At 48.7% G+C, this 16,347-nt stretch overlaps 1 protein-coding gene across 3 annotated transcripts; it reads right to left on the minus strand.

The window, feature by feature from the left end:
• Positions 1 to 1,415: 1,415 nt before the first annotated feature.
• On the minus strand, positions 1,416 to 12,649 carry NEXMIF (neurite extension and migration factor). 3 transcript variants are annotated; one of them, XM_066333914.1, is made up of 4 exons: positions 12,434 to 12,649; positions 4,484 to 8,768; positions 3,615 to 3,713; positions 1,416 to 3,570 (listed from the first exon to the last, which is right to left on the minus strand). In XM_066333914.1, the coding sequence occupies exons 1-4, from the start codon at positions 12,564 to 12,566 to the stop codon at positions 3,462 to 3,464; spliced, it is 4,626 nt and encodes a 1,541-aa protein (XP_066190011.1). In that variant the 5' UTR covers positions 12,567 to 12,649; the 3' UTR covers positions 1,416 to 3,461. The 3 variants fall into 3 exon arrangements, with proteins under 3 accessions (XP_066190011.1, XP_066190012.1, XP_066190013.1); XM_066333915.1 differs by having other exon boundaries at positions 1,416 to 3,519; positions 3,576 to 3,713; XM_066333916.1 differs by lacking the exon at positions 1,416 to 3,570 and having other exon boundaries at positions 3,593 to 8,768.
• Between the last annotated feature and the right edge of the window lie 3,698 nt (positions 12,650 to 16,347).

The raw sequence follows: 16,347 nt of genomic DNA on the forward strand, positions 1-16,347 counted from the left end.
CCTGGCAGTCAGGTGAAGTCCTGGATGACTGGGAAAACAAAACCACTGAACCACTGCCCTGTCAGCCTCTCCTCTGTGCCTGGGAACACCACAGACCAGACCCTCCTAGAAACTCTGCTGGGGCTCATGGATGACAGGGAGGTGACTCAGGACAGCCAGCACAGCTTCAGGTCCTGCCTGGCCAGCCCAGGGGCCTTCTAGGATGAAATGACAGCATCTATGGACAAGGGAAGGGCTCCAGGTGTCATTTGTCTGGACTGTTCAGCAGGTGAGGAACTGGCTGGACAGTCACATCCAGAGGACAGTGGTCAACAGCTCACTGTCCAGGAGGACAGCAGTGGTGAGTGCTGTCCCTCAGGGGTCTGGACTGGGAGCAGCACTATGGAATATCTTCAGCAGTGATGCAGACACTGGGATTGAGCCCCCTCAGTAGGTCTGCAGATGGCACCAAACTGAGTGGTGGGGTTAACACGCCTGAGGGACAGGGTGACATCCACAGGGACATGGACAAGCTGGAGAAGTGGGCCCAGGAGAAGCTGATAAGGTTCAGCAAGGCCAAGTGTGATGTGCTGCACCTGGGATGGGGCAATCCCTGGGATCCAAAGGCTGGGGAACGAAGGGATTTAGAGCCAAGAAGGACTTGAGAAAGAAATTTTTTATGAGGGTGATGGAATGCTGGCACTGATTGCCCAGAGAGGTGGTGGCTGTCTCATTCCTGGGAACATCCAAGGTCAGGGCAGACAGGGCCCTGGGCAACCTGCTCTAGTAGATGATGTCCCTGCTTTTTGCAGGGCAGTTGGACTAGATGGCCTTCAAAGGTTCCTTCCCACCCAAATACTCTATAAAGATCAAAAGGGAGGAGGGCAAATGGTTGGCTGAAGGCAATTTCTGAATTTTGGAGTCAAGCAGCGGAGTGATGACCTTTTCCAACACAGGGAAGGGCCAGTGCCACACCATGAGGGACCCAGGCTCTTGAACATCTCCCCAGTCAGAGATTTTTGGAGGACCACCAAAGCTGTCAGCAACTGGAACGGTAGAAAGACTGAAGGAGAGCAACAAGGCATCTGGAATTTGTGATTAAGACCATTCTGAAACACCCAGCTGGGTATTCATGGATAAAACACTCGGAATGTTTCATGCCTGATCTTCACGCCCTACTGCACATTCCTCAAATGCAATAAGCATTGCTATTCCCATCCAGTGCAAGGGGTTTTATTAGGAGTCCCATATTCGTAACATTAAGCCTGAGGAGCACAGTGCAGGCCAGGTGAAATGTGCTTTCAAACGATGGTTCTGGGTCAGAAAGAAGGTCTGTGCCACACCCCAGCCCTGGCCTGACCTGTGTCTGTAAGAGCAGCAGGCAGAACATCCGAAAGAAGGGCGCTGGCAGCCCCTCTCCTGCAGCACATGGGGGGAATGCTGAAAAACTGGGATATGCCAACACCACAGCAGTGCTTGGAGCTTGTAGTATCTGATGAGCCTGTGAATAGAAAAGAGAGCTGCTGGGGAAGTGGGGAAAGCGTGGTGGCTGCAGGCCAGCCCAGAGCCCAGGGATGGAGCCCTACCACAGCTCCTGCCTCCAGAGTAAATCCTGAGCATCTTCTGGATCTCCCTCCTGGAGCCAGAGCTGGGGTGGGACGCTGCATGCCCTCTGCACTCATCCAGAGCAACTCACTCTGGGCAACGCCAGCATTTATTCCATGAAAAAATGAACTTACAGGATGTTTTTTTAATTGCTGGGCTTTTTTTCCCAGAGTTCGTTCTTTCATCTGTTAAATAAAACACAATGCAACTACTGAGCTGCTCTCTCTGGGACGGCAGAACCGAGCCAAGCTGCACCCCAAGATCCGTAAGAGCTGAAAACATGATTCTAAACTAACACTCTGCATCTCTACTTTAATTTTTAAGTGACCGCTCTGCTTTTTCTGCTAAATTAACTTAAACCAATTCTGCCGCTTTGCCTGGCGCGTGGGTGGAAAAAAAAAAAACAACGACTTGGGAGGAAACCTGAGCCCAGTCCTGCCCTGTGTGTGACACCACGTCTACGCCTGTGGCCATATCAGTGATCTGCCCACTGCTAGAAGGGCTCCTCTTCCTCACCGCCTGCTATTGCATAAGGGGTCCAAGCCTCGCATCCCTCCGCTCCAAATCGCTCCCAGGGCTCTTGCATATCAAGGATTTTCATGAGAAATCAGCAGCAAAACGCACAGGCTCTCAGTTGCACAAGGAAAATAGATCTTTGTTGGGTTGGTTATTTCTCGTGGAGGGTGTGGTGAGGAGGGTGACAAATAAGGCCTTTTGAGAATACATTTAGCATTCAATACTTAACGCTGTCTTAATAAAGTCCAGTCATGATCCGGCCCTGATCGGTGAGATCACAAATAGCTCCGTTGGTTGTATTTGTTTCGTGAACTGAATCAAAGGAAAGGTTCAGAGTTGTGTTTTAAAAATGAACGACTCTGCTTTTGAAAGTTCAAAATCATATTGGCATCGCAAGGTTAGACATGGAGGAGACACCAAAGCTATGATGGGAGAGCGCTTCCGACAGGCTCTGCATCGAAAATGTTTAAGAAATTATTCAAAGGAAAAGTAAATAGCACTCAACGTATGAAATGTATTAGTTCTGTTTTTATACCTATTTCAGAATTTATCCCAGGTTCTTATAAAATATATAAAACTGAGATACAAAGAATTAGCAATGTAACTTTGCATTTCAAATGATCTTCAGCTACAGGTTTTGCTTTAAGAAAACAGACACTTGAAAAGCAGCTGTTCTGTAGTCTCTAGATGCAGACACTTGAGTTCCTGGCAAACTTACCGTCAGTGGTTTTCTGAACTCCTCCACCATTGCAACTCTCTCCTATAATGAAACTCAACATTTCACCATTAAGTTTTTCTGCTCGTGGTTTCAAAGAGAGGACGTTACCATTTCCCAGCATCGGTTTCAAAGTTCCTTTTTTTCTTTTTTTTTCCCCCCCTTTTTTTTTTCTTTTTTCCTTTTTTTTTTTTTTTTTTTTTTTTCTTTTTCCTCTTTTTTCCCTTTATGAGCTTTAAACCACAGGGTGAATCCATGAAATGAGGTAAGTAAATTTGGCACATTTTTAGTCATGTCCATAAAACTTTTGGTAAGTTGTATCAGTGAACAATATCGTTTTTCATCGTGAGTTACAGGTGCTTTCAAAGGGGGGTGGTTAGTACTTAACAACTGGAATGTTTCTAGTAAAACCAAAAGGCATAGCTGCAGAAAACACTCACAACCCAATGTTGATAGAGAAGTAAAAATATATACAATACAGTCACTTGTTCATAGTTTGGCACAATTTTTTTGTTGTTGTGGGTAATAGTGCATAAACTACTGTACAACAGTATGACTTTTAAAACAGTCTTTCACAGAGAATACCAGATTAGGTTTGCTTTCAAATAATAAAATTCCCACGATTTCAAACTCTTCGATTCAGCACTTACATTTCAACAGACCACAAGGCAGATTTTGAAAAGGAACCGATGGGGGAAAAAAAAAAGGAAGAAAAAATAAAAAAGAAAAAAAAAAAAAAAAAAAAAAAAAAGAAAAAAAAGGAAAAAAGGGAAAAAAAAAAAAAAGGCAAGAAAAGAACCAAACATCAACCGTCTTTCTAGAAAAGGGAGTCTCTTCTTCAAATACAGGAAAACCCAAAAATGCTGTTTCTGCTTTAAGAAGAATGGAGTCTGATTCCCTGCAGGAAAAAATCAAACATTTGATGCCATCTTAGTTAGCTCGTCTGGAGTCACCACGACGGAGCGAACGCGCTAAAGGCGGGCGGGTAGAGAAGATGCAGCTTTAGATGATGCAGGTTAGGAGACACAACAGCAGAGGGGGCCAGAAAGCACTCAAAAAATTGCCACGTGAAGCTCAATTAGGAACGAGTTCTCATTCGCAAAGAGCCTTGAAAGTTTTGAGATCTTGGCTTTTGGATGCAGAACCTCTTTTTTTTTTTTTTTTTGTGGTTTATTTTTTACAAAAATGTTCCCAAAAAAAAAAAAAAAAAAAAAAGTCTTTCCTTGTCAAAATCATTAAAAAGAGCGTGTAATCATGGTTTTGTTTTGTTTTTTTTTTTAGTTTTTTGTTTTTCCCCCAATAAATAAGTAATTAAAAACTGAAGAAGCCAAACAGCAGAAAAGAGTAGCCTTGTTAGTTTTTTTTAACCCCAGCCAAGCCAGAAAATTGGTCATTCTTTTAGGTAGCTTGCAAGTCAGAAGTATTTTCATGCATTTAAAAATAATAATTAAAAAAACCAACCAACCGAAAAAAAAAAAAAAAGAAACCAACCCCAAAACTAAAACCAACCAAAACCGTAAAAAGGGGAATGTCTTTTTTTTTTCTTTTTTTTTTTTTTTTTTTTTTCATGCAAACTTTTGCTTTCAAGGAAGGAAAAACTGAGGAACAGCAGGCCTAGCAGGTGGGAGGGAGGTTAGGGTCATTCCAGCCAGTTTGGTGCAGCATTACCTCAGTTTCTCAAAAGCAGCTGTCACGGGTGGGTCCTTGTGGGGCTGTTCGCGGTCCGTCCGCTTGATTTTACAGTTCTCATCCCTCAGTGATTTCGAACTGGATTTATGACGGTAGAGTTTTTTATGGGTAGGTCCATTATTGCCTAAAGTGCTCAGGTTACTATAGTTTTTATCAAAAAAGGGAGCGTGAATGTCCGTGGTGAAGCCGGTGGAGCAGTTGGGGCGACCGGAGTCGCAGGTCACGGCTTTGCTGTTTTTGCTCGAGCCCTTGTTGTTTGACTTGTGGTTCTTCGCCGCCCCCGGCGAGCCGCCGTTCGCCTTCTTCTTCGACTCTTGGGACGTCCCTGCCAAAATTTTAAGAGTTTTCAATTTCAGGCTGTTGGACTCCGGCGAGCGGAATATGTCCGGGACGCTGTTGTGGCCGACGGGTCCCCACAAGGGCTCGATGGAGGCCATCATGAACCTCTGGACGTCGGCCATTCCCGACGCGATGTTGGACAGGATGTTGGAAGGTTCCTCGAACTCCCTCTGGTCGTCGTCCAGGAGGCTGGTGGCGTTGCCCAGGCTGGATTCCGACCAGCCCGTGCCCCCGTCTTTTCCCAGTGCCCACTCTCCAGAGAGCCCATTGTGCTTGCCCAGCTTCACCCCTGCCGGGCTGCAGTGCTGAGTGCCCTCAGCCACACCTTTGGTGGCCGTGGCCACGGTGCCCAGCTGAGTGACCGCCCTGCCACCAACGGCCGGAGCCTTCTCGCCGTTGACTCCTGCTGCGTTTTTCCCTTTCCTGGTGGATTTGGGTGCCTGCCTGGAGTTTTTCCCTTGCGGCTTATCGGTTCCTTTGTTGGTTTTGGGCGATTTTTTCCGGGTGGCTTTCTGGGAAGAGCTTTGGTTTGTACCCACATTCTTGCTGGATGAACTTTTCCTCTTCGATTTTGACACTTTGCTATTGGTGCTAATTTGACCAGATGGCTCATTAAATGTTGACAAGCATGGACTCTTTTCGAGAAGGCTGACAGAATCTTCATCGTTGAACATATGGAACTGGAACTGGTGATTATTTAAAGCAAACCCATTATCTGCCTGATCCTCGGTCTGCAGGACCCCACAGTTCCACTTGACCTTCTCGGAGCTGTTGAGGGAGGCCTGGGGGCTCTCCTGAAAGCCCTTCAGGGTGCCCAGAGGCTTGGCATCGGAGCCAGCTATCTGCGGGGACAGGTTGGGAGTGTCTGGAGGGGACATCTCCGAAAGCGATGACTGGCGGAACCTATCAGGCGTGAAGTTGGAAATGTCTAAAAGGTCCGTGGACTCCTTCAAAGGGGTGATTTCATCTATGCTCTGCTGGATCACTAGCTTGGGACTGCAGTGGGCCAAGAAATCATCATTAATATCATCCTCGCCGTCCTTTTCACAAGACTTTAAACTTAAAGAACTGTAATTGCTAGAACTAACTGACAATGAACCCACTGAATCAAAACTAATGAGCCTGCCATCATCCGTATTGAGTGTACCTCGTTGGAAATGAAAGCGCCCCTCTCCATTATTGAAATGACATGACTGATAAGAATCATCAGACTGCACTTGTTGGCTATCCGGCATGTAATTTTTTTGGTATAGCAATTTGCCGCTATTCAGATTGACTTGAGTGTATCCAGAGGCGGGGAGGCCATCCGTGCCCGGGGCAAACTCGCTCGGCATTCCGGCTGCCTCCGGCACGTCCCTGGGGAAGTCCTGGCGCTCGCTGCCCTTGCTGGCCGGCCACATGCTGCTGAAGCCACCCTGCTCCATCTCCAAGTGGCCGGGAGACTGCTGCAGCTCCGACTCGGAGGGCGGGGAGAGCACGCAGCTCTGCGCCGGCTGCAGGGATGGGAAGGGCTTTTCCGGCGGGACGATGCTGGGGAGAGGGTGCTGCTGCTGCTGCTGCTGCTGCTCGGAGGGGTGCTGGGCGAAGTACGGGATTCCGGGGTTGCTCGACAGATCCGAAGCATCTAACAACGTCTGCAGATACCCTCCGGGGATCAGGGGTACATTGGTGGTGATATTAGCAGATGGCAGAGGCTTGTCTGAAGAGGAGGTGGATGGTAGGAAAGGAGAATTTTTAGCAACCTTATCCTCGTGGCACTCTGGGAGATGGGAGCTGTCTGAAGCACAGGGACTGTTTTCGTCCTTCAGACGCGCTGCGGAGTCCTGGTTTTCCAGTGCTGGGGAGTCCTCTGCCGTACTGGTGGCAGCTTTGATCTTCTTGCACTTCAACCTGGCTTCGCTTTTGAATTTGATTCTGCGGAGCACTTTGCGCTCTGTCCCCTTGTGCTCCCGCTCCTGCGGTTTGCATTTCACGGCGATGCCCGCGATGTCGTGGACGTGCAATCCGTTGGCACAGCTGGGGGTGGCGATGGCTAACGCCGGCAGCCCTTTCAGGCCCACGTCCTCCTTACTGCTGCAAGGCTGCTTGTGATCAGAGGAGCAAGAGCCCAGCTTGTTCACTGATTGCTCGATGGCTTTAATTCTTTGAATCCGGTGCCTGTTTGCTAGCTTGCATTTTCGCTTCCGTGGGTGAGGGAGGAACGAAGCATCTGAGCCGTTAAGATAGAAATTCTGCTTGTGGTAGAGAGACGATCTGAGCAAATCCAGCCGGCTCTGCTGCCTCTCCTGCCAGAAGCCCTTCAGTGGGGCCAGCTTCTTGTATTTGCTGAGCAGCTCCTCGTTCAGAGTAACAGTTGTCTCGTTGGCATCCACTTTGCTGAGCTTCACCAGCATATGCTTCTCCCCTTTAAACCTGTTAATGATGATGTACTTGATGATCACGGGGGGCTCCTTGCGAGAGACTTTTCGCCGTTTCTTGGGGCACCACTCGTCGTCGTCCTCCTCCTTGGGCCCGTCCGGGAGCCACTCCTTCTTGTCCAGGATCTTCTCGTTCTCGATGGAGTCCACATCGTACAGGTAGTCGTCGCTGTATCGCACTTTCCTCTTTGCCCGCAGGCCGTAGTTCTGCTGGATGAAGGAGCCGGAGTGATCCCGGGCCAGGTACCTGCTGCAGTCCTTGATATCCCGCAGCACGTCGTAGGAGGACTCCGTGCAAGTGCTGTCGTCGCTGAACTCCCCGGAGTCCTCCGTGGAATTCACCGAGTCCAAGAAGTGGCTCCTCTTGGAGCCCACGTACTGCACCATCTCTGTGCTGTTGCAAGATTTATTTAAGGCAGCTTTCTCCTCCTCCTCGCCGTCCTCTTCCTCGCCATCCTCCTCCTCCTCCCCCCAGATGATGCCTTCCTCGGATTTGAACTGAGAGGGGTCGGTGGCACCGCTGGGCCCCCTTTTCAGGGTGCTCCTGCTGTCCCTTTTGGTGCAGTTGCTGAACACGCTGGGGAAGAAGTTGAACTGGGCGTCCTCTTGTAGGGTGGTGGTCTTCTCCCGCACGTTGTCCTGGAAAGATTCGTATCTAATCTTTAGGGAGCAGACATCACTTCCCAAGGTGGAATCGTCGTCATCGAACATGTAATTGTCCACGTCTTCCTCAGAAAACAGATTTACAGAAAGCTCATTTTTGGAGCAGAGGTCAAGCAGCTCAATTTTACTTTCACTAATGAAAGATTCAAAATAGCCCCATTCCTGGTTGGGATTTGTTAGTAAAGGTTCCTCACCATTGCATTTGTCTAATAGTAATCCCTCGTAATAATTTTTCTGAGTGGGGTCCTCTGAATCACTGTCAGATTTTTCTGCATCTCTTTTGTCCGCTGCCCTCGATTTATGCATAGGGAAGCTTAAAAGCTGGTCTGAAAGCAGTTGATCCCCATATCTCATGGTTTCTCCTGTGCTCATGCAGTGAATCCCTATATCAGAGACCGAACAGGTGTCATAATCCCTATTTATATCCCCCACTTTCAAGCTTATTCCCGGCTCCGCATCAATGCCGTCCTTGGATTCAATGAAGCAGCCCAGACAGGTCCGGCTGGGCTGCATCAGGCAGTCTCCCGTCAGCGCCGACATCCCCCCGGGCTCCATCATGCTGAAAGGAGCCTTCTCGCAGTCTCCCGGCAGCGACCAGGAGCTCATGCCCTTGGTCACGCAGGACGTGAGGGAGATGGCGTGGGCGGAGGAGTCGTCCGAGGCGTGCTCGGGGACATCCGTGAGGCGCAGAGGAGACGGGGGGCTCAGCAGGCAGGGCTTCTTGGCCGGCGGGGCGCGGTGGCACGCGGGGCTCTCCTTGGCGGCCGCGCTCAGCGCCGGGAACGTCACCGCGGCCTCGGTGGCACTGCAGGGCCTCTCATCGCCGTCCAGGGAAGGAATGGACTCTGCCGACTCTGCAAGGAACGGAAGGGACAGGAAGAAAAGGAAACAGGGGTTACCTCTTTTTTTTTTTTTTTCTTTTTTACCGACCCTTACGGCTTGCCACCCCTGCTCCCCCTTCTCCCGCGTGTCGAGCTTTTCCCAAGCGCTCCTTTGGGAAGCCCTTCCCAGCAATCCTTCCCTCCTGGATCCAGGTAATGTGCGTGGAAGGCAGAGGTAAACACGCTGCTCCCTGCAGCCAGCTGGAAGAGGTACAAGAGTACGTTTAAAACACGCAGCCCATCCGCTCTTCCCTCCTCATATCCATACGGTTACCTGGAAACTGCCTCTCAAGCCTCACGACGTTATTAAAAAAAAAAAAAAAGAAAACCAAAACAAGCCTAATAAAAATGTTCTCGTTAACATTGGAAAAAATTAGCAGGAAAATAAGATTGTTAAAGAAATAAAGCACCCTCCCCCCTGCGAGGGGGTCTGAGCTCGCACACACCTGAGGTGCTTCACTGCTCCGGAATCAGGAAGTGATGGCCGATTTTAAAAACCCAGCAGTCTTTTTGTCACTGTCCATGCCAAGGGAAGGCAGAAGATAACACAGAGTTTAAAGCAATTATTGTTAGAATTATTGTGGGGTTCGCCATTCTTTCCTAATCGCTAAAAATGCCTTTTTAGTCATGTAAGGAATTTTTAACCTAAGGATTTTTTTTTTTTTTTAGTTTTACCTCGTTGCGCTTCTTTTATGGCAGAATAAAGTTATGAATGTACTTTTATCTGACTCCTGGCTCAACGGACGGTATGACCCTTGAAATTTAAATACGATGTCTTTTCATCCATGAACACGCTCTGATATCTCTGTATTAAAAAAAAAAATATATTCCAGTGAGTGCATTCATCCCAGCCAGAGAGCTCTGCCGACTCGGAGCACGGTGCTTTTGTCATGGCTCAGGTCTTTTCCTTTTTTGGTGGCTCCACTGAAGGCACAGGGGCGAGACCCGAAGCTTTCCAAGGAGGGACAAGTGCTCTAAAACACAACTGGAGCACCAGGATGTGGCATTAAATGGGGCATGCAAAGAGATTTATTTGGCTGCTGCAACCCTCTGCAAGTGGCTCTGACACCAAACTGAGAGGAAAGTGAGTCTCCTGCATCCTCGGCAGCCTGGGGAGAGGAGGTTTGTGCTGGGTACCACCAGCACGATGGAAAACCCCCCCAGGGGGAGAGGATGGAAAGGAACAGGATGCCACGGAAGGAGTGGCACCTCCTGTGCCAAGCAGGAGGTCAAATCCCCCCCTAATTTCATCCCAAACACTCCCGTAAGTTTTGTGCTACAAGGGGCCTTAGGGATGAAGCCATCAGGGAAATCTGAACAAAGCACCAACTGCAGCTGGAGCCTCGCAGTGCTCCCAGGACTTTAAACCTTTTCCCAAAGACTCCCTAACTCCAAGGAGAAGTGCAATGCAATGCCTGTCGTCATCTTCAACATGAACAACTTGGAAAAGGCCAGACTGGTTTGCTTGAAAACGGTTAAAAAAAGGAAATAAATAAAAAAGATGATTTTTGAGTCCCTCCCACCAGTCTTCAGATCAGAAATGCAGAGGTGGTATCCTTTTCCTTAAGCACCAAAACAAATTAACCAGTGCAGTTCCACTTCAGAAGTAAAATAAAATAAAAATCAGCTTGGAGCTGCCAGGAAGCATGGAAAATTTCAGGATAAAAGAAGAATGCCTGTGAATGCTGTAAGACTCAAAGAAGGGGGAGGCAGAAAACTGAAATTCAATCTCAAAAGCTGCATTCAATAGGCAAAGCTGCTATTATATAAAATAAACTGTCTCTGGGCGTTTCTTTAGGTTTATACTTGTGCGAGTGAACTTAACTCTTGTGAAATACAAATGCCAAAACCTGATTTTCTGTGGCTCCGTATCAGCCTAAAATCAGGCCAGTGTTCAAACCGATGCTCCAAGGGAATACAGCTCACACAGAAAACGCTGGAGAAGCAAAACCCACTATTCCCAGTTTCCCTCAGCATCCACCCAGCAGCACATGGGCAAGGGGAGGTGGCAGCTCCAGAGCTTCGTGCTGGCTCCTGGCCTTGGATTCAGCAGCAGCTCCCACACAGCAGTGTTCAAACCGAAACTTTAAACTGACAGAGGGGAGGCTGGGATGGGATGCGGGGAAGGAATTCTTGGCTCTGAGGGTGGGCAGGCCCTGGCACAGGTGCCCAGAGAAGCTGTGGCTGCCCCTGGAAGTGTCCAGGGTTGGATGGAGCTTGGAGCAACCTGGGATAGTTAAAAGTGTCCCTGCCTATGGCAGGGGTGGCACTGGATGGGCTTTAAGGTCTCTTCTAACCTAAAGCAATCTATAGTGTTATGTGTAATTAAAACACTTTTTAAAGCCCTGTTTAACTGAATTCCATGGAAGTGCTACGAGGTCCTAAAAATCCCCTCCTCACTGCTCCAGGGCAGCACTGATTTTATTGTCCACTGGGTCAGACAAAGGGACTGCGGCCACAAAATCCCTTTGCAGCTCTGGAGCTGCAGCTTTACCCTGTGTAGGTGGGCACAGATATTTCCCAAATGACATCCCAGGGGCAAGTGTGAGTGTGTGCCTCACCTGCCACCAGCACGAGCTGTGGGCTCCTCATGAGCACCCACGGGGCTGGAGCTGCTCCAAGGTTTTGGTAAAGAACAGGAACATTTGTCTCTACCACCTTGTTCAGAGCTGACAGAAAGATCTGAACATATGCCAGAGGACCAAGTCCTTGATATCTAACAGGATCACACTGATATATAAATAAAATCTATCTATCTCAAGATTTATGGGCCAATACAAAATGTAAAAAGCCATGAAATTAAACACAAAACACATTGAAGAATGAAAGCATCAGGCTGTGCCTCCCCTCTGCATTTACTGTGGCCAGAGATTGCAGTCCAAACGACCTCAGAAAATGCTCGGAGGCTTATTTATTTCAATCAGGGTTTCAGACAGCTGAGCACTGTTACTCCTAATTAGTTATTCTGAAAGCAAATATAGAATCGATGGAATAGATACAAAGTTGGGCATTTTGGGAAGCTGCTGCAAGGGGCTGATCCTTCCCCACCCATGTTGGTGGCTCTCAGAAACACGACCTGTCTGTGCAGAGAAGGGATTACAGGATAGGGAATCCCATGTGCTGGGTGATGGGAACACAGGCAAGAACGAGCTCACAAATCCAACCTTCCCTTCCCACCAATCCTGGTTTCTTTCTCCTACCCAATCTCTAATTTTCCTCTAGTTTGTAGGGAGTAAGTATCCTTCAGCCAAATTTTGCTAACACTGGCTAATGGGATCTTAATGCTAAGAGAGGGAAAGATTCCCAGCAGATAGAGAGGCTACAAAGCCCTGGATGACTTTTTTTCCCCCCGAGAAACCAAACTGAAATCTCTAAATTCAAACTGCGTGTGCACATAAATATTTCCAGCCATGCCCATGCACAGGTAAAAGCAGTTCTTGTTAAGGCCTAAAAAGGTGTAGATTTATGGCTGGAATGATTCCTGTGCAGAGAACACCCATTTACTCCCCTGCTCCACATTGCAGAGATACCCACAAACTGCTAATATTAAATGCACAAAAGGGATTAGGAAAATAAGTTGGCTTCCAAGTTGTCGCTGCTCCCTCATGTACCATAATTAAGTTCCTTACCATTTTCTTTCACCCCATTAATCAGGATAGTTTCTTGGTCTTCTGAGGCACAATCCTGCTCTTGTTGGTCATCCATCAATTTAACCTCTTTCTGTTCACTCCATGCCCCACTGCATCTGGCCAACCTGCACATTTCCAGAAACACAACCACAGTCAGTGCAATCCCCAGGATCAGCTCAAGGAACCGTGAATAAAAAAAAAAAATAAAAATAACAACAATAAAACACCCCCACACAGCCTCACACGCTGCCTGCATCCTCCTTAAGAGGACAAATCCAATTTATTTAGGCTCTCGCCTTGTCGCTTTTCCACTCCAGAAGCCAAGCCCCATGTATTTTCAGCAAGGTGAAAATGTTGTCTATCAGCATTTCCTCCCCCAGATCTTGCTTTTGGGAGGTGGAGAGGTGCTCAGCACCTCTGCTGGACCCTCCCCATCACCCAAAATTGCTGTGCAAAGGCACATTAGTCACGTCCATCCATCTCCAGATGGATCAGTGCACAGATGAAGGAGAGGATTCACCCCAGCCTCATCAACAGCAACTCTACAATGGGGCTGGAAAAAAATTACAGATACTGGAGTGACAGCTGCTCACCCTCACTATCAGCTACTGCCCTTCCAAGCAGTGGCAGGTGTGAAGAATTTCTCCAAAAAGCAGTGTTTTTTTTGTGGAAAAGTATCTCCAGTCTCACTGTTCACCGTGAGAGCCCCATCCTTGGAAGCCCCAGACCCCTCAGTCTGCCCCCAGTGCTTCACTGGGTGAAGGTCCACCTCCAGGGAGGGATGAGGCTGACTGAGGCTTCACCAGAGCACAGAACCTCAGATGAGGATCCAGCCCAGAGCTTCTCCCTTCCTCCACTGAGGTCCTCCCACCCTTTAAAGCCACCACAGAGAGGGAGCAGCAGCAACAGAGTGATGCAGCTGAAACCCTGGGCACGGGTGGTACTGGAGAACCCTCATCAGTGCTGCTGATGGACAGGATTTCACTTCTTTGACTGCAGATTCAAGTCAAAAAATCTATTTTATGCCCTTCTGGCAATTTAAACTCAATTTTCTTTTCTCTCACAGAACAGGTACTAGATTGCAGCATTGGTTTAGGTGTTTTTTTCTGGGTGTGGGGTTTGGTTTTTTTGGGTTTTTTGTTTGGCTTTTTACTTTCCACATCAACATTTGTCAGTGTCTGCTGTTCCCACAGCGCTCACTGCCCTGGGGTTCAGCAGCCAACCTTCATTCATATTCAGATTTGCAGTGGAGTCCTCTTAATTAACGTGAAATCTTTACAACCGCCTTAGTAAGTGAAACCTTCACCCAACTTAAAGATGTTGTGACACCAAGAGGAAGATAAGAATAACAAGCATCAGTAACTCCGTTCCTTTGCATATTTAGAGGAATATTTAACTAACCCCGAGAGTTTTCCTTTGATGCAAATCCCCATCTCAAAGCTCTCCAATGCCAGCCGGTTTTGCTGTGGTAATGCCCCTCTCCTGCCAGCGCCCTCCCCACACCCTGAGCTCCCTCTGTGGCCTTTCATCGCTGACACGTTGGAGCAGGAGACATTCCAAAAGCCAGAGCAGAGATCAGAGTTATTTTTCCATGAAGGAGATTAATGTCTGAGTGTGGAAGGTGCTCTGCATCTGCCACTGACAGGCTTCGTGCCTCCTTGGCACCTCCTGCCTAAAGGCTAAATCTGCCTTAATTAACAGAAGCATTAACAAATTAGGTGTTGTAGGATATATATGTTCGTGAAAAATATTAATAAAATATTGTCAGCCTCGGGAGAGAGCCAGAGGGGTCTCAGGAGACCAGAGAACCACACAGAGGGCAGTGTGGCTGCTGGGGTGTCACAGAACAGTTTGGGTGGGAAGGGACATTAAAGCCCACCCAGTGCCATGGGCAGGGACACCTCCCTCCACTCCAGGCTGCTCCAAGCCTGGTCCATGAGGAAGGAGTCCATCTTTCCTCCATTCTGATGGATACTCAAGGGCCAACCTTCATGGAGAGAGCAGGGAACAGATGGGGGGAAAGCAAGGAGCACAGACAGCCAAGGAGGCACAAAGGGACAGTTCACACACCTCTAATCTTGTATCACTATGATTTTTTGGGATGTATGTGCACAAGGAGGGCAGGGAAGCACACCAGGGATGTTCCAGTGGGTGAGATCCAAAGTCTGGAGAAGACAATGAGGACAACTAAATGCAACAACGAAGGGGATGTGTTTGGGGACAGCTCTTTTCCTCGACTGCAGTGACCCAGAGAGCAGAACTGAGCTCCAGAAATCAGCTGGAAAGACCTGAGGAGGGTCCAGATGGGGGATCTCCTCACAGGGTCAAACAGAGCTGAGGTACAAATGGGACAGACAATTCAGGTTTGCTGAGACCTGCTGAACAAGGGGACCTTTGGGACCAGCGTGGCCAGGAAAGGCGAGACCCCAAAAAGGGACGGGGAGAAACAGCAGCAACTGGGAAAGAAAAGCTGACAAAGGAGCTGGATGTGATGCAGAACAGGAAGGAACAGAAGGCTGGGAATAACAAAGGAGAGAAGAACAGCTGGGTCCCAGGCAAGAAAAACTAAACCAGGAGAGGAATGGGGGATAAAGGCAGCGCCCAGAGAACGCACTGGGTAACAGGAGAGCACAGAACACAAGAGTCATCTGCAGACTGAGGTACAAAAGGGAGAGAATGCAGCTTTGAGACGGTGTCAGGCCACTGAGGAGAGGCAGGGCTGGGGTCATGCCGCTGTGAAGAGCTGGCAGGAAGAAAATCAGGCACCAGCTTGAAGTTTATGAACTTGACTGGAGCCGGAGTGGATGGAGGAAGAGGATGGTGGAGGAAGGCGACGGGCGAAGACGTGGGGTCAGCTGAACTCCAGGCCTCTGGAGGAGGAGGAGGAGGAGGAGGAGGGAGCACAGCAGGGCTGGCTGTGCTTCAAGGACAGGCACAGCACGTTCAGGCACAGGGAAGAATTCAGAAGCGCTTTTGCTGATTGCACCATGGACTTGAGGGCATCAGCCTGCTAAAATCACAGCTGGCACCACAGAAAGTCCCTGGCTGGCAAGGAGATGGAGGGGAAGGAGCAACAGGCAGCAAGCAGTGGAGCTGAACAATAACCCAAGCAGTTTTAAGCACTAAGATGGACAAGTTAATGGACAGAAGGGCAGGATGCAGAGCTGTGGCAGCAATACACAGGGCTCAGTGACCTGGAGAAACCCTTTTCAGCCCTATGGCTCAGGTCAGGTGAAAGACTGAAAGTGCCTCTAAAAACCCTCAGCGTCACAGCTGAGGAAATTCCCCATTCCTCCCAATTCCTGTCAATTTTCCTATTTCCAGTGCTAGCAGGGCCACACAAAACCTGTTAGTGACCAGCCCATGTGCACACATCTGGGAGAAGACACACACAGCCCCACCATGGACCCTCTGCCACAAACCTCCTGCTGCCTTTGAGCAGGTCCTCCAGCCCAGGGGGCCAAAAAAGACCCTTTTGTTCTCTCTTAAAAAACCTCCTGAGTCTCTCGAGAGGGTTTATGGGGTGTTGGTGTTGCTGGAGTGGAGGCAAATGTGGCTGGAAAATGATGCCCCAGCTGAGGCCCCTCTGCTCCCAAGACAGAGTAAGATCCTGGTGGAATGTCCCTTCAGCAGTTCCTTGGAGTAAAACCAGATTATTTCTTGCTCTAGAAACTCCTCGAATCGCAGGATTCCAGAATGATCAGGGTTGGAAGGAACCCTTGGACAGAGAAGGGAACACTCAAACTGCAAAGCTAAAAATCCTGAACACATTCCCTCACTCACCTCCAGTCACAGAAATGATGGACCTGCTGCTCACTTCAGCCCATGCAAAATTTAGGATTTAAGCACGTTCCTGTTAACACTAATTTTACAAAGACAAAAGGGGAAATGCCATCCTTTTACACAACCAAAAA

Source organism: Sylvia atricapilla, chromosome 21 (genome assembly GCF_009819655.1).
Source record: "Sylvia atricapilla isolate bSylAtr1 chromosome 21, bSylAtr1.pri, whole genome shotgun sequence".
Taxonomy (NCBI): Eukaryota; Metazoa; Chordata; class Aves; order Passeriformes; family Sylviidae; genus Sylvia; species Sylvia atricapilla.

Coding starts and splice junctions, on each gene's coding strand:
- NEXMIF (XM_066333914.1), bottom strand. CDS start 12,566: ATGTGCAGGTTGGCCAGATGCAGTGGGGCATGGAGTGAACAGAAAGAG. Junction 8,769..12,433: donor TAATGGGGTGAAAGAAAATG/GTAAGGAACTTA, acceptor CAGAGTCGGCAG/AGTCCATTCCTTCCCTGGAC. Junction 3,571..3,614: donor AGAAAGACGGTTGATGTTTG/GTTCTTTTCTTG, acceptor TTTTTCCTTTTT/TTTCTTTTTTTTTTTTTTTT.